Below are 23,677 nucleotides of genomic sequence, written 5' to 3'. Positions count from 1 at the left end.
GGGTTCCATCAGTCCCCAGTACCAAAAAAAAAAAATCCAATCGCACTTGATAAAGTTAAAGGTACCCGTCCAGGAGGCGTTGCCGAGGGTATGCGCCGGGGAACTCAGGATCTGGACTGGAGCAAGACCCTCGAAGCCCCGCCCCTCTCAGCTCGCTTCGGAAAGCTTTGCCTTCGCCCTCACCCGCCATAGCGTTCTCCGATTGGCTGCTCAAAGAGAAAGCAGAAATTTGATTGGCCAACGTTGAGTTTTTGTGTTTTTTTTTTTTTTTTTGCTGGGGAAGGCCGCGTAGGCTGGGGGGGGGGGTGGAGGGGGAGTGCGCCGCGCAGGCGCAGAGGGAAGCCGGAGTGGTGTCACTGGACTCGAGGCTGAACAGCGGGCGCCCACGGCGCGGCGGGCGCCTACCCGCAGTCTTCCTGTCAGGGTAGCGGAGAGTGCGCTGGCGAAGAGGAAGGGAGTACAGGTGGACCCGCGTGGTCAGCAGGACAGGCGGAGCTGCGGCACTGCACACTCGGCCGTCCGATCGGATCCGTGGCAGCGCCCTGGGTCGCGCACGCACAGCCTGAGCAGGTGCCCCGCCGTCGTGGCGTACAGTGGGCTCGGCGGCGGGGCTCGTGGGCTCGCCTGGCCCAAGGGCTCCAACAGCAGCACTCCGAGCTTGCCCCTTGCCGGACCTCTCCCGACCCCTCCGTACGTGGCCACCGCTGTCCCCGCCCCACGGGTCACAGGGCGTCGGGAGCCGTCCTGACGGTTCCCGCGTAGTCCGTGTCCCCGGCGCCCCGGACGGGAGCTCCCGAGCTGCCCGCGCCCGGCCTGACCTCGCTTCGGCGTCCTGCTGTTCCCTCCCGGCGGTCCCGCTCCTGCCCGAGACCCCGCTTCTTCAGCAGATCCCCTACCTGCCCGCCTCTTCCTCCTGGGGCCGGGGCGGGGCCCGAGGACCGTGTCGTGCGCCTCCGGGCCGCAGGCGGCAGCAGCGGGCTCCCGGACTGCGTATCGCAGCGGCGGGTGACCATGTAGCGGCAGCGACAGTCGGTGAGCAAAGACGGGTGGCGGGGATTGCGATGGGGTGACGGAGACGGGAACCGACTGGCGGGGCCGCGGCGGTGCTCGGGCCTGGGGCTTCCGCGAGACCCCGGTGTGAAGTGGCCGAGGCCCTGGGCAGGGTGGGATCTCGGCCCCCGGATGCCACCGCTGGTCCTCCTCTGGGCTGCTAGCTTAGTGACTTAGAGCCCTGCAATCCTTGGGGGAGGGCTTGGCACCCAAGGGGGGAGGCCCCCCAGCGACTGTCACAGTCGTCGGTGTGAGACCCGCGGGACCTCCGTTCTCTCGTCTGTGACATGGGGGTGGGGCAGCGACCCGCGAGGACGAGGTCGTCCCCAGAGCGAATTGGTGCTTTGTGGGTGACGATGGAGGCGGTGAGGTTTGGACGTCTCTGCAGGCGGCGGCAGGGCTAAACAGTCCCTAGAGGAAGGGTAGCCCTGTCCCTGGCACACCTTGTTCCAGGTGGGAGCAGATGGGACACACCTGTCCTCTCCCTCCAGGTTTTGAGCTGAGTCGGAACCGGGTTTTGGTGGTTCTGCGGAGGGCAGGACAAGACACGTTCTAAGCTCAGCCAGACCCCCTCAGCGGCAGCCCTTGGGCCATTTCCTTTCACGGCTCAGGCTGGACTGTCCCCCGTGAGAGGTGCAGGGTGGGTTGTGCGCTTCTCTGCCTCAGACTCCTCTTCCTTGGCTGTTCCTTTCTGAGGCTAAGCCTGATTTCTGGGTGAAGCACTGTGGGGTGAAACTAGGGGTGGGGGAGGAGCTGGTGTGTTCGCAGAGTCAGGACTGCCCCCTATGCCCGTGTGCTGGGGCATCTGGCTGCCCCGCTAAAGAGGACATGTGATTTCCCCGCCTGTGGGGAGAGAAACCGCCACTGAGGTCAAATGGCCGCACTGGTGTCTTCGTCTACTGAAAGATGTTTTTTCCTGGAGAGCCTGCATCTGGAGCAGAGCTGCTGGCAGAATAGTGGTGTTCCTGCTAGGGGCTTGCCTTTCACTGTCTGGCCCAGAGCTTTCCAGGGAGATCTGGGTGTGGCTCCTACGTGCTCCCCATTCCCTTCTGGTTGTTGACCTTGATGTTTGGCTTAGCAGTGACTGGGCTACTGGCGACTTGGAACCACAAGTGTATTTATCCTGCTGTCCCTAGGCAGGAGCGTGGCATTGTACAGGGACTCATCACTGGGATAGCCAGCGTTTAAATCAGAGCTGTCAGCATCTCAAAAATATTAAAGTGGTAAGCTGACATTTATGGGGTGCTGACTATGAGCTGGCCTTTGTCTCAGAAGTTTGTGTTAGTGATTTGGTCTTTCTGACACCTCTGCTGTTATAATCTGCATTTGACATGTGAGAACCTGGAAGCAGAGAAGATTTAGGCATTTGCACAAGGTCCTGGGGAGGAGCTGGCAGAGCTGGGACTTGTGTTAGACCTGTCGATCTTATTTCTATGAGGTAACTAGGGTGATCAGTCAGGTTCTGTTTGGGCTTCACGAGACAGAACCCTCCTTCCTAATAGCAGTGTTGTGAAATGGTTGATTTCCATCTCACTTGAATGTAAACTGGTGAGCAGCTCAGGGCTCAGGTGAAGTCTTGTCACGTGACCATCCTCATATGTGGCTTCTGTGTCACATCCCAAAGTTGCTGTTCTTTCTTTAGCAGTTACACCTGCATCCTAGACAGCCAGAGGAAGGAAGGGCTGGAGAGGCACATCCCCTCCCTGTAAGAATGACTCCTGGAAATCTTGTGTGATTGTTGTTTGCGTCCTGTTATCAGCATATAGTCATATTACCCTGTCTAGCTGCAGAGTAGACTTGGAAATCATGTAACAAATCAAAAGTTAGGACTCCCAATTTAAGGAGACTGAGTGGGCACTGCAACAGCTCAGCCTCCTGCACTCTGGCCATCCCAAGGATGCACAGGAGGCACTGGGCATCGGTGGCTGCCTCTGACTTTAGCACCTTTTGTGATCCACCCAAAGTCATCTGATGGTGAGCTGATTGCTCCTGTGTCCTCCTGGTGTCTTTCTGTTTGGACCCAGGTCCAGCTGTTGATTAGTCCAGTTCCTGCCAACCTGGAATGCTGGCCCAGCCCACACTCCCCAGGTTTGGAATTTCTGCACAGATTTTTTTTTTGGTACCAGGGATGGAACTCGGGTTGTTGTGCTTGTGAGACAGGTGGCAGAACCACTGAGCTAAATCCCTGGACCCCAGGTTTGGAATTTCTGACCCTGGTGTGGAGGCCCAGCCTCCATCAGCTGCGGTGAAGCAGCCTCTCCCATCCCAGCTCTTCAGCCTGTTTGGGAGCCCTGGGCAGGGCCTCCCCCCTAGAGTCTATTTCTTCCCCCTTTGAGGTGAAGGAGCAAGCAGGGTCATGGAATTGTCTCACATGATTATGAATTATTTCAGTTTGTAATAAGATCAGTAGCCATCAGCCTCATGGATTTAAAAAGCATCTTTCCAGCTAGGTGTAGTGTGGTGACACATCTGTGATCCAAGCTGGTGAGGAAGCTGAGGCAGGAGGGTTCAAGGCCAGCCTAAGCAACTTAGTGCTCTTTGTCTTAAAAACCGAACACAGCAAAACAAAACAAAACAAAAACCTGAGGATGGAGGTTGGCACCCCTGGGTTCATTCCCCAGCACCACAAAAAGCTTCCCATAATAACAATATTATCCAGAGCTTTTTGGCCTGTGTCTGTGACGTTATTTGACCCACGTATGTGAGGGGAAGCAGAGGCGGAGAGAAGCTGTGGAATGCTGCCCAGCTACTTAAGTTCCTGCCCTGCCAGCACCCCTTCCTCCCTGCCAGAACCCTCAGCTCGTGTGTCTTGCCATTTGCTGAGCCCCAGGGAGGGGACCAGGCATTACTGATCCTTGACTTCTGGCAGGTGCAGAGCCGAGGGGAGGGAGCCAGCCAGTGAGTTGGGTCATTGCAGAGTTTATGTTCAGGCCTGGAATCCAGGCCGAGGACGCCAGTGCAGCCTGGAGTCTGGATGTGAGCCCCCGTTCCCACGCATGACCACGTCTTGATGGCTGTAGTGCCCACCCTGAGCACTCTGACCAATGCTGGGAGCTCTGTTAGGAAAGAGGCCCTTCCAGTGGAGGCCGGAAGTAGGACCCAGTTCCAAGAGGTGGGTCATGGAGCAGGCTTAGAATGGGGCATGGCTAGACTGGGCTAGGGAGGTGGCTGGCATCAGTGGCCAGCAGGAGCTCTGTGAGATGGCCCTAGGGCTGGGACTCTGCAATGTCTGGGGGCAGAGGACCCCTCACTGGGAAGCAGGACCTTGGGTCCTTGGTGCTCTGGCTGGGCCCCTTGGATGAGACACATCCCCACGTGCGGGGCCAGGACAAGCCTCATCTTGTGGGCTTTTCCTGAGGAGAGGCCACAGCAGTATCTGGGTGGGGACAGCAAGGGGCTTTGGGGAGAGGCTGAGGATCTAGGCCATGGTGTGGGGAAGCAGAAGAGGCAGGGGGTGGAAAAAGGGGTGGTCCATGGTGAGCCTGGGACCTGGGTATTCACCCTAGCATGGTGGCTTTGCAGGTGAGATGCTATGGAATATAATGAGAAGCTGGCCCGGTTCCGGCAAGCCCACCTCAACCCCTTCAACAAGCAGCTTGGGGCAGGGCAGCATGAGCAGGGAGCCGCTCAGGAGGCTCTGGAGATCAGCTCTGAAGGTGGGTGATGGGGAAGTGGGAACTGCAGGCCCTTTCTTCCTTTTGGCTCCAGAGAGCTCACTGACTCTCCTGCCACTGGTGAGCTGCGCTGGTTGCTTCCTTTTTCCCAGAAGCACAAATCCCTTTCCACCTGCTCTGTGGGTTACTTCTGTCTCCCTCACTGGAAAGACCAGTTCAGAGGGCTGGCAGGTCACATGGCAGGTGCTCAGCCGACCGTTGGGGAACAAATTGAGAGCCAAGATCTGTGGAGGAGGTTAGTGGATCCTCTGGTTGGGAGGGCGTGGGCTCCGGGAATTGAGGAGGACGTCACGGGGTGTACTTGGGGCCAGAGTGGTTGCAGAGATGGCCTGGGATCCATGCAGGGCTCTGTGGACTTTGTGGTGGAGCCGTCATGGCCTGTTTGAGTGCACATGCTCACCCGCCAGACATCCTGCCTCAGACTCGGGGTGTTGCTGTAGCGTTGTCTTGTGCACTGCCTCACTGCCACTGTCGGTCATTCCATCTCCCTTTCTCAATGACTGTTTCCTGTCTGCATGGGATATTGGTTCATTTGGGCTCTTTCTCAAGCACGAACCCATAGATGTGCTGAGCTGAGAGTACACGGCTCTTCACTGCTTCCTTCCTGTGGGCCCCTGGTCCCTTCCTGCCCACCTCCTGGGAGGTGAGGTGCAGGAGGCAGTGGGGTGACCTATATCTATCCCTGCACCCTCCGCACCTGTCCCCTCTCCTCCAGAGATCCTGCCTGAGCTGCGCCCTGGGGAGCCTGAGTTCTGCTGCTCTGAGCGTGTGATGGATCTTGGCCTGTCTGAGGACCACTTCTCTCGCCCTGTGGTAAAGTTGGGCCTGGGTGGAGAGACTGGGCCCCAGAATATTGGGGGCCGGTGGTTTCCTTGGCACCCCACTCCCACATGGTAGTAGATACTGCCTCATGGCCTGCACACAGCCTTCCTCACCGTGAGCCACCACTGTCCAACTCAGCAGCCTCCACCCTAGCCATCTCAAGGGCCTCAAATACCCCGAGCCTAACCTGGAGGCGGGTCTGAGGGTAGGTGAGACACCCCAGGTTTGAGGTTGAGGACTTGGCCCTTCTCTCCCTGAAGCTCCAGGTTCTCTTGAAGCAGACACGAAAGTTGGTTCTCTTTGGGGTCAGGCCAAGGATGAAATTTCCTGTGGGAGGGAGGAGCCCCTGCCTGTCCCCCAGCCACTGCGCAGCGCGGTGCCACCTCACTGCTCTGTGTTGAGTCCCATGGGGGGCTTGTTTTGAAGGAAAAGAGGGGAGCTCTGACAGTTAAAAATGTTTGAAAATCTTTGCGTTTTATGCAAAGCATACCCAACATTTGAAAGAAACTTAGTAACATCAGAATGTATCTTCAAACCCCCAGTTTGAATTCGTTTCCATTTTGTAAATGTGGCCTCTCAGTTTTGCCCTTGCACGCATGTGTTATGTGTCTTCATTATCAGATATTTCTGAGCACTTTCTCTTGGCTGCAGACTGCGCTCCAAGGAGGGGGGAAGGGCCACTTCCTCTTTGCCTGGGTCTCTCGAGCCCAATGGGAGGGTGCTGCTGAGGGAGGTCATCCTGACCTCCCAGCTCTGAGGCTGAGCCTGTCCCCTGTGGCATCAGGGTCAGTGTGCAGCACAATGAGACATCGTGGTCTGGGTGGTCACCTCCAGGCTACTTTGCTGGCCTCTGCCTGGGTTTGGCAGTTTAGCCAGAGACCACTTCCTCTCCTTTATGACAGCCAGTTTCTTTTCGCTAGCTTTCTTCCAAGGGGAAGCTTTTTAGAAGTAAGTAAAATGACACAGCCAAAAAAAGCAATTGGTTTTTTAAAAGAAGGAAGTGGAATTTTAACTGTCCTAAACAAGTCCTCAGAGACCTGTGAGATGTGGCACTGCAGGGCTGGTGCCGACTGTGTGGCTCACTGTCCAGGGCCTCACCTGCCCTGGGGCTTGAGGTCTGCTCAGTGCCTAGATGTGCCTGAGGACAGGCCTGGCTTCAATGGGCGGAGCCTCTGGTGTGGCTGTCTGACTGCCCCCGACCTTGGCAGGGTCTGTTCCTGGCCTCTGATGTCCAGCAGCTTCGGCAAGCGATTGAGGAATGTAAGCAGGTGATTCTGGAGCTGCCTGAGCAGTCAGAGAGGCAGAAGGATGCTGTGGTGAGGCTCATCCACCTCCGGCTGAAGCTGCAGGAGCTGAAGGTGAATGCCAGTCTGCATACTGCGGAGGGAGTCCAGAGCCCAGCTCTGGTCTTGGGGAGCAGGAGGATGGGGCAGCCTAAGGCTTCCTCCACAGGGATGGGTCTGCCTCCGTTCTCTGAAGGGCTGAGGTAGAAAGGTGTCCAGAAAGACAGAGTGAAAAATGGGGTCCTCACCCCACATGAGGCTGTTTTTGTGTCAGTCCAGACCTTCTTGGCTGCAATAGACAGAAACCAAAAAGAAAACGCTTGTTAGCAGAAAGGTCCTCCACCAGGATCAGGAACCTTGCCCTTTTGCTGTGCTTTCTTTCCTTTTTTTTTTCTTTTTGGTACCGGGGATCGAACTCAGGACCTTGAGCTTTCGAGGCAGGCACAGTGCCACTGAGCTAAATCCCCGGCCCCCTTTTGCTGTGCTTTCTGTGTCAGCTCTGTCCGTAGGTAGGATTTCCCTGTACAGGCAGGGATAGCCTCAGCAATGGGAGCCTGTCCTGCTACCAGCTCAGCAATCCTGTGCAGAGGGAAGGGTCCCTCCAGTAGACAGAGTCAGCCCTGGGTCCATAAGGACCACTCATGACAGTCACAGTGATCAGCTGGTTGTGGGCCTTGACCCACTCACTGTACCAAGTCTGTAGGATGATCCCTTCTCGAGCCCTGGGATCTAGACTAGGAGGGGTGGTCTCCTGAAAGTGACAGTGGAAGAGGTGGTGGAATCCAGAGCACAAAACCTGCAGGTGTCCACCATATTGCCCCAAGACTGTGTTCTTTGGCCTGGCTGCCACTGTCCCCAGTATTGACTCCTGAGCCCTGGGGAATTTAGAAAATGGACTGTTCATTAGGAGATAGGTATGGCTATGGTGAGAAGCATCCAAAAAATACACTGGTTTGTTTCTTTTTCTTTTCTCTCTCTTTTTTTTTTTTTTGGTACCGGGGATCGAACTCCGGTCCTTGCGCTTGCCAGGCAGGCAGTGGAACCACTGAGCTAAATCCCCAGCCCCAAAATACCCTGGTTTGAAGGACATAGGGGTATAATTTTTTTCATGAAAAACAATCCCATAGGCAGTCCCAGGGCCATGTACCAACCAGTGCTGGAGATCTTGGTTATGCTGTTGGCTGCTGTTTCGTCCCTGGTACCCCACAGCACATCCCGATGATTTGTATCCAGTCAGCACAGGAAGGAAAGGCAGAGGCCACACCCTTCCTGCTTATTGGCCCGTGGTCCCTGTGCAGACCCAGGTAGCAGCTGCTTCAGGGATGCTAGGAAGGGCAGTGTGGGGTCTTGCTGGCTGCAGCTGACTTACCAGCGTTCTGTGGCTAGAGGGAAGAGGGAATGTACATTGGGCTGAGTGCACAGTTTCTGTGATAAGCAGTACCTGGAAGAAATCCATTGCGGGGTGTGACCGGAGCCCTTCCCTGACTCCTCTCTGACTCTCCTCTGCAGGACCCCAATGAGGATGAGCCCAATATCCGAGTCCTCCTAGAGCACCGCTTCTACAAGGAGAAGAGCAAAAGTGTCAAGCAGACCTGTGACAAGTGCAACACCATCATCTGGGGGCTCATTCAGACCTGGTACACCTGCACAGGTGGGCTAAGACTGAGACCCCTCTCTCCGAGCATGCAGTCCAGGTCCCTAGGGCAGGGCAGAGAAGCCCAGAGCTCTGCTCCAAAATGCGGGCTGTGTTCAGGCGAATTCTCCAGGGTTCTCAGTTGACCGTGCTCTGCTGTGTGCTGGAGACATGAGGGAGAGAAGAGTTCAGGGTCCCTGCCTTCCTTGGCCTGACATCCACATCTGAGGTGTCCACCGGTGTCCACTGGCTGTGGATGGCTACTCACACTTAAACCAAATGAACTGAATGTATAGCTCCCCAGCGGTGCAAATGATATTGCAAGTGCTCAGTAGCCACATGAAGCTGGTGGTTATCATGTTGGGTAGTACAGAGAAAACACTTCTGTCATGGGGAAATTCCTGTGCATGGTGCTCTGGATGAGAAATCGGACTAGTAAATGATGTTACATGCAGACAGTCCTAGTAAAGGGAACAGGGACAGGGAATAAATAATATAGAGTGGGAATGACAAGGGTGGGATGAAAAATCCTCATGTGATATTTAAATAAATGGTTGCAGTTCAGGGAGCAGGTTAGGGTAGACTTTGGGAAGAACACTTCGATCAGGAATCCCTGTGGTCAGTGTGTGCCCAGTGTCCTCAAGGAGGAGCAGAGCACAGTGCTGCTCAGCACGTGTCTGAGGCGGGCTTGGGGGGCTGAGGGCTTTTCTGTAAGTGTGGTGGGGCTTAGGGGGTGCACACTTAAACTCTGGTTGCAGAGTTGAGCGTGGGCTGAAGGAGGAAGGATAGAGATGCAAGGGGTGGTGGTGGAGGGTGAATGATGGCTCTGTGATCGGTTTGGGTGAGAAGTGGCTAGGGTCAGTGCTGGCTGAAGACTTGAAAGTGCAGTGTAAGAGCTGAGGAGGAGTCTGCGTGACTCACAATGTTTGGTCTTGCCCTGAAGATGAGCTGCTGAAATCCCAGATGGGAAATGGAGGAAGGGGGTTGAGATGGAAGAGTGAAAATTCCTTTTGGGCAGCTCAAGTTTGACGGGTGGGAATGGCAGGAGCATGCCAGAATCCGTGAGTCTGGAGCTCAGAGGTGAGGCTCTGGGGATGGGGACACAAGGGTCTCCTGTGGCTATTCTGGACTGGTCTGGACACTGGAGCCTGTGGCGCCTGTGAGGGCTGGGCCGTGGCCAGCTGAGGTCAGCCTGGGCTGCGGGATCCCCCTGTGCTTCTGAGAGGCATGGTTGTCCTCCAACCCCAGGCTGCTATTACCGCTGCCACAGCAAGTGCTTGAACCTCATCTCCAAGCCCTGTGTGAGCTCCAAGGTTAGCCACCAGGCCGAGTACGAGCTGAACATCTGCCCCGAGACGGGGCTGGACAGCCAGGATTACCGCTGTGCCGAGTGCCGGGCGCCCATCTCTCTGCGTGAGTGGTGGCCGGGAGACAATGGGGAGAGGGAGCTACTCCAGGGTGGGTTCGGACAGGGTGGTGAGAAACCTGGTGAAGCCAGGTCACTGGATGAGGCCCTGGGACCAAGGCAGTCCCTGGCCCTGGTCTTTGGGAAGTGACAGGGGCGGTCGCTGACATTTTATCACTTCCTACGGAAGCAGCCTGAATTCCAGCTGTTTCATGACTTGTCCAGGCCTGTAGGGGGCGCAGTGTCTCCGTGCCCTCAGTTTATCAGGAAAGGGGACAGCAGGACCCTGCCAGAGAACTGCGGAAGGGACCCCATGAATGAACCTTAGCAAGTCTCTGGAGCAGTGTGCTGTGTGCTTTGTCCCAGTCTGTGGCCAAAGGCCTCACGGTCTGAGCTCAGATGGGGCGTGTCTGGAGGTTGGGACCCCCACTGGCCTTGGGGAAGGGAGGCTGGGCCACAGGACAGGCAGGAAGGAGCTGGCCCTGACCCTGAACGCCCACCCTGACCTTGACTGGCCCGCCTGCCGCAGGGGGCGTGCCCAGTGAGGCCCGACAGTGTGACTACACGGGCCGGTACTACTGCAGCCACTGCCACTGGAACGACCTGGCTGTTATCCCTGCACGCGTCGTGCACAACTGGGACTTCGAGCCGCGCAAGGTAAGGCGCTGTGGGGCTGAGTGCCGCTGCGCAGACGGAGCCTGGCCTGTGGCTCGGGGAGGGCCAGGTGTGGGCGTGTTGCGAGGCTTGTTCTGCTGGGGCGGGGGCGGGGAGGGGCGGGGAGGGGCGGGGGCGGGGGGGCGTGGCCACTCAACGCCCCGCAGGTGTCTCGCTGCAGCATGCGCTACCTGGCTCTGATGGTGTCGAGGCCGGTGCTCCGGCTGCGGGAGATCAACCCCCTGCTGTTCAACTATGTGGAGGAGCTGGTGGAGATCCGGGTGAGGCAATCCTCTTGGGACGCGGGGCCCCGGCAGGTTGAGCCCAGGCGAGATTCAGCCTTGATGTCATTTAAATTGAAGGCGCTTATGCCAGGCATGAAGACAATTTTAACTTTTTACTAGCCTCATTGAAAAAGTAAGAGGCCTGGTGTGGGTTTCACATCTGTAATCCCACCACACGGAAGGCTGAGGTAGGAGAATCACTGCAAGTTGGAAGCCAGCCTGGGCTACGCAGTCAGACCCTGTATCCAAGAAATGGGTAAAGTTAATTTTCATAACATATTTTCTTTAACTCAGTTTGTCCAAAACCTTATTTCAACATGCAGTCCATTTTCAAGATTATCATGATGTTTTATGTGACGTTCTTTCTTTTGCCCTGCGTCTCTGAGTTTCAGTGTAGATTCCACAGCCAGTCACCCAGCCACTTCTAAGTGCTTGGCAGCCAAGTGTGCCTTGCAGTCACCTTTAGCCAGGAGGGAGAGTGGTGGTGTGAAGTGCGGTGTCCCTGAAAGTGGGCAAAAGGGTTGGGTTCTGTGGGACCGGAGGCTGAGGCAGAGCAAGGTGAATCGCTGTGGCCACCAGGTCCCGTGAGGGCTGTGGGCTGTGACTGGGACATGGGGAGACCTGTGGGTCATGACACGGGCTCTGTCAAGTGTGCCCTGTGCTGCCCTCAGGCTCCTGGACGGAGTGAACAGAGGGGGGCATGTGTGACAGTAGATGAGCAGGATCCTGAGCAGCCTGGAGCTGTGATTTGAACCTGAGTTTGCCAGGTCTCGGGTCTGGGACCATCCCGGGGAACATGTGGCCACCTTCCCTGTCCCCTGCTGAGCTTGCCATCACCTGGAGTGTCGGTGAGGCAGCTGTGAATGTGACTCTTGGAAGCCAGCAGGGCTGGCCCCTCAGCCTCCCAGTGTGACTGCCCATCTTAGGCCCTGGCTGAGGAACCTGCCCACCGCTCTTGTCCACAGAAGTTGCGCCAGGACATCCTGCTCATGAAGCCATACTTCATCACTTGCAAGGAGGCCATGGAAGCCCGGCTGCTGCTGCAGGTCAGACTTCCAGAGGCACTGGCCAGAGAAGCCAGGGACAGGAACACCTCACCTGCAGTGCAGAGCTTTCTCAATCACTCGGGAGCTGTGTGTGCTGAGCTCTGAGCAGACAGTCTCCCAGACTCTGTCCCAGGAACATTAGGTCTATTGCAAACCATTATGTAAATCCACAAAAGTGTTCCAGTTTTCTCAGTTTGGGAAGCTAAGATAAGCAAGTGTTGCCCGCAGCCTGTATGTGAATCCGCATGGAGGTGGGCTGCACAGAACATGAGTGTCCAGGCTCGTGTATCTCTTTGTTCAGTGATGCTTCTAAGACACTCGGAAGCAGTGAACAAAATCAGCAGGGATTCTTGCACTTGGAGAGCGCCCGTCAGGTGGAGAGTGCAAGAAAAACAAGTGGTATGTCTGGGTGGCGAGCACTCGGACAAAGGACAGCAGGGCCAGGGCGCGTGGGGTGTCACAGAGGGAGACCTAGGTCAGGAGGAAGTGTGGTGAGGCGAGGCGAGGAGTGAGGGGCACAGACGGGGAAGGTAGCCGTGGCCCAGTCCCCCTCCTCAGCTTCCCCAGACTCCTGGGTCCCGGTCTTGGGACCTGCATCCAGGTACCACAGCCCTGGGAATGGGAACAGCTGCGGTGGGGATGGGAGGGCCCTGAGACTCCGCCCGGGGTCACAGCTGTGGCGACTTGGCAGCTCCAGGACCGACAGCATTTTGTGGAGAACGACGAGATGTACTCCATCCAGGACCTGCTGGATGTGCATTTGGGCCGCCTTGGCTGCTCTCTCACCGAGATCCACACGCTCTTTGCCAAGCATATCAAGCTGGACTGTGAGGTGGGCCTCCCACCTCCTGCATGCTGGATGGGATCTAGGGGGCCCCCAGACCACTTCTGCCTCCAGCCCTGAGGGTTGGCATTGGCAGAAGCGGCTCAGCTCAGTGTACCTCCCCAACCTGGCATCACCCACCTGCCCAGCCCCACGTGCTACTTCCTTCCCCAATGAGCTGGTACCATCTGCTGCCCTAACTCCATGCTGCTCCCTCCCTGCCTGAGCTGGCATCACCTGCCCACCCAACCCCATGCTGTCTCCCCTCCCTGCCAGCGGTGCCAGGCCAAGGGCTTCGTGTGTGAGCTCTGCAGAGAGGGTGATGTGCTGTTCCCATTCGACAGCCACACATCTGTGTGCACAGACTGCTCAGCCGTCTTCCACAGGTGGGTGTGGCCTGGACTTCTCAGACTGGGTGGCGACTGAGTGGGGCACCTCCCCATCTCCTCAGCTGTGGCTGATCTTTCTTCTGTCCCTGAGAGGAGACAGATACTTGTTTGGGCTTCTGCTGCTTGGTTTTCCAAGCTCTTTGCTGATCCTGAGATATGGAGTTAGATCTTGGTGTCTAGTACTGAAGTTCCACTGGGAGTTGGGCCTGGTGGTGCACACTCCTCTGTGATCCCAGCATTCTGGGAGGCTGAGGCAGGAGGGTCACAAGTTTGAGCCCAGCCTGGGCAGCTTGGTGACTCAGCAAGATGCTGTCTCAAAGTAAAAAATGAAAAAGAAAAATGAAAAGAAGCATCAGGGAGGTAGCTCATTGCAGATGAGGTAGATTCAATCCCCAGTACTGAAAAACAAAACGTTCTATTAGGGAACTGGGTGCGGTAGTACATGCATGTAACCCTGTAACAGCTACTTAGGAGTCTGAGACAGGAAGATTGAGGCCATAGTGAGACCCTATCTCAAAACAAACAAACAAACAAAAAAACCTAGTGCTGTTAGGAGTAAACATCTGCAGGGGCCTGGGGAGGGGCTGCTGCAGCCTGGACCATGTTGGACCAGTCCCTGAACACCAGCTCAGCCCTGGACTTGATCATAGTGTCCACTACTCTCCTGTACCACTGTGAAGTCACAGGGACAGTATAGACCAGAGGGTCTCAAAGTTAGCTCCTGGTACCCTTAGTGTCTCAGTAACTTTTTCAAGTGCTCCTAAGAGAAAAGAAATACCTAGCACTATTCACTGTTGCTCATTAAATAATTACGTTCAAGCAAAGTTAAAAGGGTTTATGCGCTTAAGATTTACTGGCTGTTTGGAATCAGAATACACACAAAATAGAAGACAAACACTTTAATGTCATTCATCAACAAGCATGATTTCTTAGTAATGATCTGTGTGCCCCTGCTGGGCCCCAGAGTAGATGGCCACCCCCCCCCCCTTGTTTCTGTCCACATCAATCTTTGCCTGCCTGTTTATCATGGCAACTGCTGAAATCCCAGTTTTGCAAAGCAGGTGGTCACAGAAAGGGGTGTAGCAAAAACTAATGTTGAGGGCTGGGGATTTAGCTCAGTGGTGCTGCCGCCTGCCTCGAAGGTGCACGGTCCCCAGTTCCATCCCCCGTACCAAAAATCCCCCCAAAACAAAAAACTAATGTTGAAACTCACAGTACTGCTGTGTTCTCTTCAAATGTGTAGTGAAGCCTGCAGAGTGCCATGTACCCTCTGCAGAGGCTTGGCATGCCTTGGCACTCGGTTTGGGAGCCATGGGTGGAAGCTCCAGAGTGGTAATGAGAACAAGTGGTGACAGTAGAGTCATCAGGAGCTCAGAGCCTGCTTGGTTCACCCCCTTCACTTGTGACCTGAGAGTCTGCATAGTTGGGATACTGGGGAATGAGAGGCTTCTTTGGCAGAGGCGAGCTTCGACTTCCTGGATGAGTGCTTGCCATCTGTGGGCCCTGAGCTCAGTGAGACCTGGATGCAGATCAGGGCTATGAAATTCTCCATTTGTGGAGGGGTGATGGGAGATAACTCATGAGACTAGGGAAGGTCCGGCAGTGGGATTTCACGTGTAGACCCCAGCCTGTCTTTCTGCCCCTAGGGATTGCTACTATGACAACTCCACCACATGCCCCAAGTGTGCCCGGCTCAACTTGAGGAAGCAGTCCCTCTTCCAGGAGCCTGGTCCAGACATGGATGCCTAGACTGCTGAGGAGAGCACCAGACCGCCTCTCCCCCACCACTGGGCATGCACCCTGCCGGCATTGCCAAAGAAAGTCGTTCATTCTGTTCCAGAGACCCTTGGCACATCCCCTGGACGGAAGAGAGGGCCACTGTTGCCTGGCTGCTTGCCGACCTCTGGGCAGGTGCCTGTGTGTGCTGCTTTGTGGGATGCGGCCACGATAGAAGCCCTTGAGAAGGGGGGCCTGGGTGACTCACCAAGGAAGGGAAGGAGGACTTCTCATCTCCCCACGTCACAGCCCCTGCTCCTCGCCCTGGGCCCTGGAGATGCCCCTGCTCCTGTCCAGGTCGCCCTGGCCACTGGTCAGGCTGAGAACCCTGAGGGCTTCAAAGGAGTGATGAATGAGACCTGAGGAAGCATACACCCAGTCTCAGCCTGAGTTTTGTCTGCCGTGGTGGATGGTTTTAAGCTTTGCCCAGAGGCTCCTGTTACTCCCATTCCCTTTGGGGGATTCTGGTGGTCCCTGTCTGAGATGGTCACAGTTGTGTCCCATGCACCTGCTCAGGCTTCTTGAGTTTCTTCTGAGTCCTCAGGCCAGCAGTCCAGTGGGTTTCCTGGTCCTTGTACAGTAGGCAGAGAAAGGGGCATGGGAACTTGGCCAGCTGGACACCCCAGCTCTGGCTCCTGCTGTGGCCCAGCCCACCTTACCCTGGTGCTCTGAGCTGGGCAGCCAGGGGCTTTGACCGCACAAGTGTCTTAGCCTCCAGGTGCACAGCAGGAACAGTGTCCTTGGGGGAGGTTCCAGGTCAAGCAGGAAGATTGGCTGCAGTAGGCCTGGATGGCATTTCTTGGGACCAAAGCTCTGTCTTGCTGCCACAGTGCCTATGGAGGGGTTGGTTGGCTTGGAGAGAACCAACCAGTGGCTTTTGGGTTAGGTGTCTGGAAGTATTTACCCAAGGCAGCCCTCAGCAGGAGGTCTGGAGCCCCTGCAGGAAGACCCGGCCCAGGAGGTACACAAGACCTGCAGGTCTTCAGTGGGGGCCATGCCCAGCCCTGCTGTTTGCACTTTACAGATGCCATGGTGAGGGGGTGGGAAGGGATGTTTCAGGCTCCCTAGGCTTTCATCTCTGGACAGTGAAAGTTACATCCGTCCCCTTCCCCCTTGCCCTGGACTTGGCTGTTGACACACACACAGAGGGCAGGGAGCATCACCATTTGGTTGTCCCTTGCTTTTGGCCAAGTCCAAGATGAGTCACCTCCACCATCAGGAAGCAGCTGAGTTCACTGGTCCATTTGAGTAGATGGAGCATCACCTCCTTGCCTGTGCCAGGTGGTTTTAGGCAAGGCTCTTTTCTTTCTTGGTTTCCCCATCTAGAAAATGAGTGGTATTGGCCTGGTGGAGGGGAGCACTGGCAGAGTCATTTGAGGAGTGTGAAGTGAGGCTCAGTCAGCAGCTGACCTTGCTCTGCTTCCCCTTTCTCTGTAGCATTGAAGATGGGGTTAAAGCCAAATGCCACTTTCTTTTCTTTCTTTCTTTTTTTTTTTTTATCCTGGGGCTCAGGACCTTGCGCTTTTGAGGCAGGGGGCAGAACCACAGAGCTACATCCCCGGCCCCAAATGTCACTTTTCTTTACCCGTGAACTCCACATTCTCACCACTGCATCATATCTGTCATCCAGACAGTGCCATTCCTGAATCCCATGTAGTGGACATTATATTATCCCATTTAAAAATCACTGTGTCCACAGAAAATGTTAGATTGGTATTTGTTGGACAAAGAGCACCCAAGACCTTCTCCCCCAGTACTTCTCTACCTGTTCCTTATCGATGACACAATCTTCAAACAGATTCATGTGTGGGCCTTTCCATCAGTCCACAGAATTGTAGGAAGAACCTAGGCAGGAACCAATCGGCATGGCCAGCACCTTATAGAAGAGCGTGCTGAAGGTATCCCAAGGCACAGGATACCAGCTGGCCAGAGGGAGGTCCCATCATAACATTGCACAGTCTCCTCATTAAACTTGTGCTCTCTGGACGCTGGTGTGTGGTGAATCTGGAACAAGGCAGAGGTGGTTGACACATGAGCCAGTGGTAGGCTTAGGGTTTGGAGTTAAGTGGCACTTACCAGTTGATTGAGAAGCACTGATGTTGGTGTCAGATCAAAGCCTGCATGGATGATGGGTAGAGTTGCTCGATTTCTCTCTGCCTTCATTCGGATGAGATGGGATGACTACATGGGCCTCTGGGATTCCAGAAAGCATTTAGCACTGTGCCTAGCATCCAGAAAATGGTTGGTAAATAGAAGCTGCTTCTCTCTGGAGTCCTCTTGTTGGAAAGATTGTCTCATTAATGTAAGTACCATCAAGGTGGCCAGTCATGCAGTCACCACAGATTCACCAATCACAATCTAGATACGACAGCAGATGGAGACTCTGCCTGAGAGGAGCTGAGCACACAGCTGCTACTTGGGCTCTGTTGGAGCTCCCACAGAAGGGTGGCAGGAAGGCCTGTGGCTCTGTAGCTCTGTGGCTCTGTGGCTGGGGCGAGCTTCCAGGTATAACTCAGTAGCTAAGGCTGTGCTTTATATATTAGATGAAGAATGCAATTTTGCCCCTTTTCAGGCCATGAAAATGTTTTGTTTCTTTTAGGGTTTGTATTCTAGCAAATTCAGTTTTAAAGCAAAGTCGTAAAAACATCCCAATTTGCCCAACTCCCGGCTTTATAAATGGTGACATTTTGCCCCATTTGCTTCATTCTCTTTCCCCAAATATGTATTTTTCGCTTAGTTGCAGAGATGAGCTCCCTATGGTACAAAATACTTGTGTGCCCCTTTCTATGTGTATGTTTTTCTTTCAGTACCGGGGATCAAACTCAGGACCTTGCACTTGCGAGGCAGGCGCGGTGCCACTGAGCTAAATCCTCGGCCCTCCCTTTCTAAATATTGTATATCACTCCCATGCCAGAGACCTTTCTCGTCAGGCCACAGTGCAAGTGTCAAAGGAAATTAGCGCTGACACAGTACTATAAAACCTGCAGCAAATATTTGGATCTAGCAAGTTTTTCAAATCTCCCCCAAATTCATTACATTCAGTTGCCCCATGTCTTTATGTGTTTTAGTTTGTTGTATGGGGGATTGGACCCAAAGCCTTCACACACATATCCCTCGCTCTTTTTTATTTTGAGGTGGTTTTGCTAAGTCGCAAAGTTGCCCAGGCTGGACTGGAATTTGTGATCCTCCTGCTTCAGCCTCTCAGAGTGCTGGATTTACAGGGATGTGCCACCAAGCCCCATTTAGTTTTTCTTAATTTGACAAAACACTGGTATTTTTGAAAAAACTAGTGCTAGAAATTGAACCCAGGAGCCTCACAAGTGCTAGGCAAGTGTTCTACCACTGAGCTACATCCCCAGCCCCCAAAATAATTATTTTGACGAATGCCCCTTCCCCAACTCCATTTGGGCTTGTCCCATAGATTCAAGCTTTGCCCTTCTGGCAGTACTTTGAGAGCAGTGATGTGAAGTCCTCCTTGGTGTGCCCAGGAAGTGCACAAAGTTGCTTTGTTCTGTTGCTCTTACGTGGCCAAGCTGGTGTGCCAGGTCTCTATTACTGAATAGGAATACCATTTATTCCTGTCATTAAGTGAATTGTGGGGACTGTGTAAATAGTTATTGCTCAAACTTCCACTGATGGCGCTTGTCTAATTTGATTATTATGCCAAATGGGGATTGACTAATTCTTTTTTTTTTTGGTACCGGGGATCAAACTTGGGACCTTGTGCTTGCAAGGTGGGCGGCGGCACCACTGAGCTAAATCCCTGGCTGGCTGGCCTGGGGATTGACTAATTCTATACTCCATCTGCATTTCTTTGTTGACAATTATATGGAAGTTTTCCCTTCTGTAGCTATTGACTCAAGTTCCTATTTTACTCAACGGGTTATCTACTCATTTTGATGCCCACTGGAAGCCTTCAACCTGTTTCCTGCATTGTCCTGGTACGTCCCTCTCATTCTTTAGGTGCTTGCATACTTTCTAGTATTTATTGCAAGGAGTCCTGACCCTTAAATCAGCCATTTCTCCAAGGAGCTGTTTGCTTTTATGGATAATGCTATTAGTAACTGAGATGTGGATACTGGGTATGCTCATTGGTACTGGGGTGTCACTGCTTGCAGTTTCTTTCAATGGACAGAGTCAGGAAATGATGCCTCTTGCACTGTTCTGTCTTTTTTTCATTTTATTTCTTGTTTTTTTGAGACAGGGTCTCGCCGTGTAGTTGTGGCTGGTCTTGAACTTGTTGACAATCCTCCTGCCTCAGGCTCCTGAGTGCTGGGAATATAGGTGTGCACCACCACATCCAGCCCTTCTGTTTGTCTTTAAACCATGACACTGTGTTTTATATCATCACCACAAGGCACATCCTTTCCCTTTGTCATATGTGTAATTCCCTTCCTTGGTAGTGAAAAGCTGACTCCATTATCCATAATATATTTACTCCATGTGAGAATGCACAGCATGGCTAAACCATGCCTCTGTGGGAAATAATTTATTTTTACTATTTATTTGGTACTGGGACTTGAACTCAGGACCTTGCACTTGCCAGGCAGGCAACGTGCCATTGAGCCGGCCCTGTTTTTTGTTTTTTGAGACGGGGTCTCATTATGTAGTCCAGGCTGGCCTTGAACCCATAGTGATCCTCCTGCCTCAGCCTTCTGAGTGCTAGGGTTATAGGTATGCGCCACTATACCCAGCTAGAAGGGTATTTACTTAGTGTTCTTTTTTGTCTATAGTTTGAAGGCATCTAGTCAAAATATGGTGTTCAAATTTACTTGCATGTTTCTTCCCCTTCACTGTGGTTTTTCATCTGAATTATTGTTCACGTATCTTAAATTATGTCCTATTTCCCTGTCCTTGTTTACTTCTCTGTGGTATATTAACATGGTTTCAAATGTCATTACAAAAAGGTGGGCCGGGGATTTGGCTCAGTGGTTTCGATGCCTGCTGCGCAAGCGGAGGTATCTGAGTTCGATCCGGCACCAAAAAACAAACGAAAAGGTGTCAGTCTCTTCCCATTCCTTTGATCATTTCCGCTCCACACCCCATAGGTAACCAACCAGTCTTCAGACTCTTCCTCCTTCCCATGTTTCATTTTGTACAAAGACACACATCTATTTCCTTAACTCCCCTTTTTTTCCATAAAAGGCAGCATACTGTATACTCTTGCATATGGTGTTTTTCATTTATGAGTATATTCTGGGAACCACTTGAGTTCATAGAGCCCTTACTATTTTTGCCATAATTTACATCTGTATTATATTACGTTGTATGGAATTACCATTTCTCATTTGACCACTCTTATTTCTAACATTCAGCCTAACTTTTGCAGTTACAAACAAGGCTGCAATGAATAGCTTTTGCACACATTTTCTTTTGTTGGAAATGCATCTTCAGGATACAATCCTAAAATGGGGCTGCTGAGTCAAATCTATTTTTTTCTTAGTGTTAAATGCCTCATCCATAAGAGTTGTAACATTTTAAATTCTGATCACATCAGAGTTACACTAGCCTTCACTGGCACCAAAAAAACTGTTGTCATACTTTTTTTTGTTGTTGTCATACTTTTTAAAATAAGCGGGTCTCAAAGAAATAACTAACTAAATGAGTGGGCCTCATTGTTGTCCTTGCTGGCCTCAGCTCACCACCCTCCTGCCTCCGCCTCTCAGAACAGCTGGGACTACTGGTGCATGCCACCGGACCTGGCTCATATTGACATCTGCAGTATGATGAGAAATGACATGTAGTTTTAATTTCATTTTTCTGATTATAATGATACCTGTTTATAAACAATTGTATGGTTCCGGTCACAAACTGAATTGGAGGAGAACTGAATAAAATTTCCCCATATGGCCAATATTGAACCATTGAATTTGATCTTTAAATTTTGAGACAGGGTCTTGCTAAATGGCCCAGTGTGGCCTCAGACTGGCTAACGAGCTGTCTTAGCTCCCCTGGTAGCTGGGAATGCAGGCATGTGCTACCACACCCAATTGTTTTACACTTGTATATGGTCAATTTGCTTAATGTTTTATTTCATTTGGGTTTCTAGTCATAGAAAATCTTTCCTTACACCCAGGCTAAAGAGGCATTCACTGCAGAACACAGTGGGGTACACCTGTAGTCACAATTCCTAGGAAACAAAGGCAGGAGGATTGCTTGTGCCCAGAAGTATAGGGCCAGCTGGGTAACACAGTTAAATCCCATTTCTAAAAAAATACCTTTTTTTTCTGTACTTGCATGGTTTCATGTTTACATTTAAATCCCTGGTCTGTTTGGAGTTCTTCTTTTAAGACAGGGTCTCGCTATGTAGTTCAGGCTGGCCTTAAACTCATGGCGATCTTCCTGCCTTAGCCTCCCAAGTGCGGGAATCACAGGCGTGCACCACCATGCCCACATCTTTTTTTTTTTTAATTTCTTTTTTCCAGGGCTGGAGATTGAACATAGGGCCTTTGCACTCAGTTACATCCCCAGCTCATAAAAAAGAAATTTAAAAAAGAATTTTCAGAGAACATCTTGCTAAATCACTGAGTTGCCCAGTCTGACCTTGAATTTGTGATCCTTAGCCTCTTACAATGCTAGGATTATAGGCATGAACCACCATGCCCAGCTTTGCATGTGTGCAATCTTTTAAAAGGACATACTTAAGTAAACTTTTAATGACAGCCAGGCGTGGTAGTGCACACCTGTAATCTCAGCACTTGGGCTGCTGAGGCAGCAGTACTGCCCTGAGTTTGAGGCCAGCCTGGACTACATGGTGAGTTCAAGGTGAGCCTGAACAAATAAACAATTTTCTGTGGCAAAGAAAGAAAATTAATGACAAATTTTGATGTTTCCAAGTGTCAAAATAGAAATACTAGCACCAAGGTTTTCAGGGACATTAAATACCTGAAAGCAGAGAGGCTTGGCTACATCTTAGCTATCGAGGTCATCTTTGAGCTTCTAGCTCTACTTAGGTTAACTTTTGGTTATACTGAAGGAGGACTTAAAAAGAAGTTCTTCCCAGCCTTGGGCAGTTCCCCACCTCAGCCCCCCCCCCCCCCATAGCTATAACTCCTTGTTCTGGTACAGATAAAATTAACAGCTGTGTCCTGTAAACACAGGTTATGGCACTCTGTTCTTATATGACTCATAACGCTCTGTCTTTTTTCAAGGCTAACTTACAAAACTGCCCTTGTCCTGTTTCATGTAAACTCGCTTGCTACATCACTGGAAATATCAACCCCTTCAACCAAATGTATAAAAACTGTTTTCTCCTTTGTTCTTCATTCTTCCTTTGGACATTAGTCCATTGAGCCAGTGTTCACCTAAAATTAAAGTCCTCCTGTTTCCCACTGGTCTCTCCTGACTCTTGGATTTGGTGACAATACAGTATACTTATGATAGTTGCTCTGAATGCCACTTCTCACTGTATAATTCTCTGTAGCAGTGTACTGCATCATTGATTGTTTTGACACTTTCAGCTTCCACTCATCATTAGGGCTGTTACTAACAAGGACTTGCAAGCCGGCCTCCCTATGAGACAAGGTTAGTGACAATTTTATGGTCAGCTAGTGGAGGGCAAGGGAAGCATCTCCACTCTCCTCTTCTCCTGCGGCCATTTCTATTCCAGCTCCATCAGTTCCTCATTTGAGAGATCTTTGTGAGGCTGCAGCAAATGGTCCATATCAGCCTCTACAACCTCTCCCAAGGCCACATCCTTTTTTTTTTTTTTTGGTACCGGGAATGGAACTCTCGGACCTTGTGCTTGTGTGGCAGGCACCGGAACCACTAAGCTAAATCACCGGCCCCAAGGCCACATTCTTGGCAAGGGGAACAATGTTTTATTGAAGCCGTGGTATCTGCGAAAAATTCTGGGACTGAACACCCTCTGGCCAAATCTTTTTCCACACACTCTTCTTTATTACTGGTTTGACCAAGCTACTGCAATGTTGTCCATAATCTCTCCTGCTGGGGATTTAGCTCAGCTGCACAATGCCTGCCTGGCAAGGCAAGGTCCTGAGTTCGATCCCCAGTACCAGAAAAACAAAAAAAAACATAGTTTCTCCTGAATGACAGTGACACTCAAGAGGCACATTTAACTGGCTCTGGTCTTTAAACCACATGCTCAACAATCGCTCCATGTTTTCTATTATGGTACTTCGGTGGTGACTCAACTGAGAGGCTCTTGAGGGAGAGGCTATTTGCGACCTTGTCTTTTTTCATTATTATATCGGATCATGGCTACTCAGAGGCTGCAAGGCCTAAGGTCTTTGCAATCTGTCTGAGCAACTTCACTTTCTGAATTGTCTTAACACTTATAATTTCATGTGGAGGGTACTTGCTTTCCGCTCCCTTTTCGCACTAGGGGCAACAGCTGTATTTATAGGTCGTTTCCCAGGTATTTCTTCCTTGGAAAGGTAATAATGTCATAGCAGTCCTGGGAAAGAGAAAATAAGGCTGCTAAGAGGTGCAGGTGGAGGGCCCCAGAGTTGTGGCAAGGTAATCACAGGTTGCCCGGCCCCACTGCCCACAAAAAGGTGGATTCATGCTATGTTTGCGGGCGGGGTCAGTTAAGAGTCCAAATCCCTGGTCAACACATAAAAAACGGCGTGGACTCCTGTGGTTCTGGAGAAAATCCAACCATCAGACCACAAAGTTTCATGCAGGGGAACCATGCAGAAAGCTATGTACCAAACCAGTTCCTTTGGTCACGAGCTATCCCAGCAGCGAATACCCGGGCACCCCTTGCAAAGGCGGCCAACGAAAGCGAGAGTGGCTGAACTGCGCCGTTCATTTTATTGGACCTCTTTCTATGGAGGACTCCCGAGATAGGTGTCATGGGCATTGCCAGATTTAAAA

At 52.3% G+C, this 23,677-nt stretch overlaps 1 protein-coding gene and 1 long non-coding RNA gene across 8 annotated transcripts; one reads left to right on the top strand and one right to left on the bottom strand.

Moving 5' to 3' along the window:
• Positions 1 to 279: 279 nt before the first annotated feature.
• On the top strand, positions 280 to 22,170 carry Def8 (differentially expressed in FDCP 8 homolog). Of its 7 annotated transcripts, none has more exons than XM_004842611.3 (13): positions 280 to 1,032; positions 3,920 to 4,162; positions 4,573 to 4,706; positions 5,440 to 5,537; positions 6,755 to 6,904; positions 8,339 to 8,480; positions 9,711 to 9,875; positions 10,397 to 10,524; positions 10,689 to 10,802; positions 11,771 to 11,851; positions 12,543 to 12,683; positions 12,951 to 13,060; positions 14,710 to 22,170. In XM_004842611.3, the coding sequence occupies exons 3-13, from the start codon at positions 4,583 to 4,585 to the stop codon at positions 14,810 to 14,812; spliced, it is 1,356 nt and encodes a 451-aa protein (XP_004842668.1). In that variant the 5' UTR covers positions 280 to 1,032; positions 3,920 to 4,162; positions 4,573 to 4,582; the 3' UTR covers positions 14,813 to 22,170. The 7 variants fall into 7 exon arrangements, 6 of the variants coding, with proteins under 6 accessions (XP_004842668.1, XP_004842669.1, XP_004842667.1 ...); XM_004842610.4 differs by lacking the exon at positions 280 to 1,032 and adding an exon at positions 1,044 to 3,024; XM_004842609.4 differs by lacking the exon at positions 280 to 1,032 and adding an exon at positions 1,044 to 3,138.
• Positions 19,867 to 23,595, bottom strand: LOC110347630 (uncharacterized). The gene is made up of 2 exons (XR_015444316.1): positions 23,510 to 23,595; positions 19,867 to 23,255 (listed from the first exon to the last, which is right to left on the bottom strand). It is a non-coding gene; the product is annotated as an uncharacterized LOC110347630 (long non-coding RNA).
• Positions 23,596 to 23,677: the final 82 nt, after the last annotated feature.

Source organism: Heterocephalus glaber, unplaced genomic scaffold (genome assembly GCF_053883595.1).
Source record: "Heterocephalus glaber isolate CG9 unplaced genomic scaffold, H.glaber_assembly_v1.0 deba00000071, whole genome shotgun sequence".
Taxonomy (NCBI): domain Eukaryota; kingdom Metazoa; phylum Chordata; class Mammalia; order Rodentia; family Bathyergidae; genus Heterocephalus; species Heterocephalus glaber.
This window is presented reverse-complemented; position numbering and strand designations above follow the sequence as displayed.

Coding starts and splice junctions, on each gene's coding strand:
- Def8 (XM_004842612.3), top strand. CDS start 4,583: ATGGAATATAATGAGAAGCTGGCCCGGTTCCGGCAAGCCCACCTCAAC. Junction 6,905..8,338: donor TGAAGCTGCAGGAGCTGAAG/GTGAATGCCAGT, acceptor TCTCCTCTGCAG/GACCCCAATGAGGATGAGCC. Junction 10,525..10,688: donor GGGACTTCGAGCCGCGCAAG/GTAAGGCGCTGT, acceptor AACGCCCCGCAG/GTGTCTCGCTGCAGCATGCG.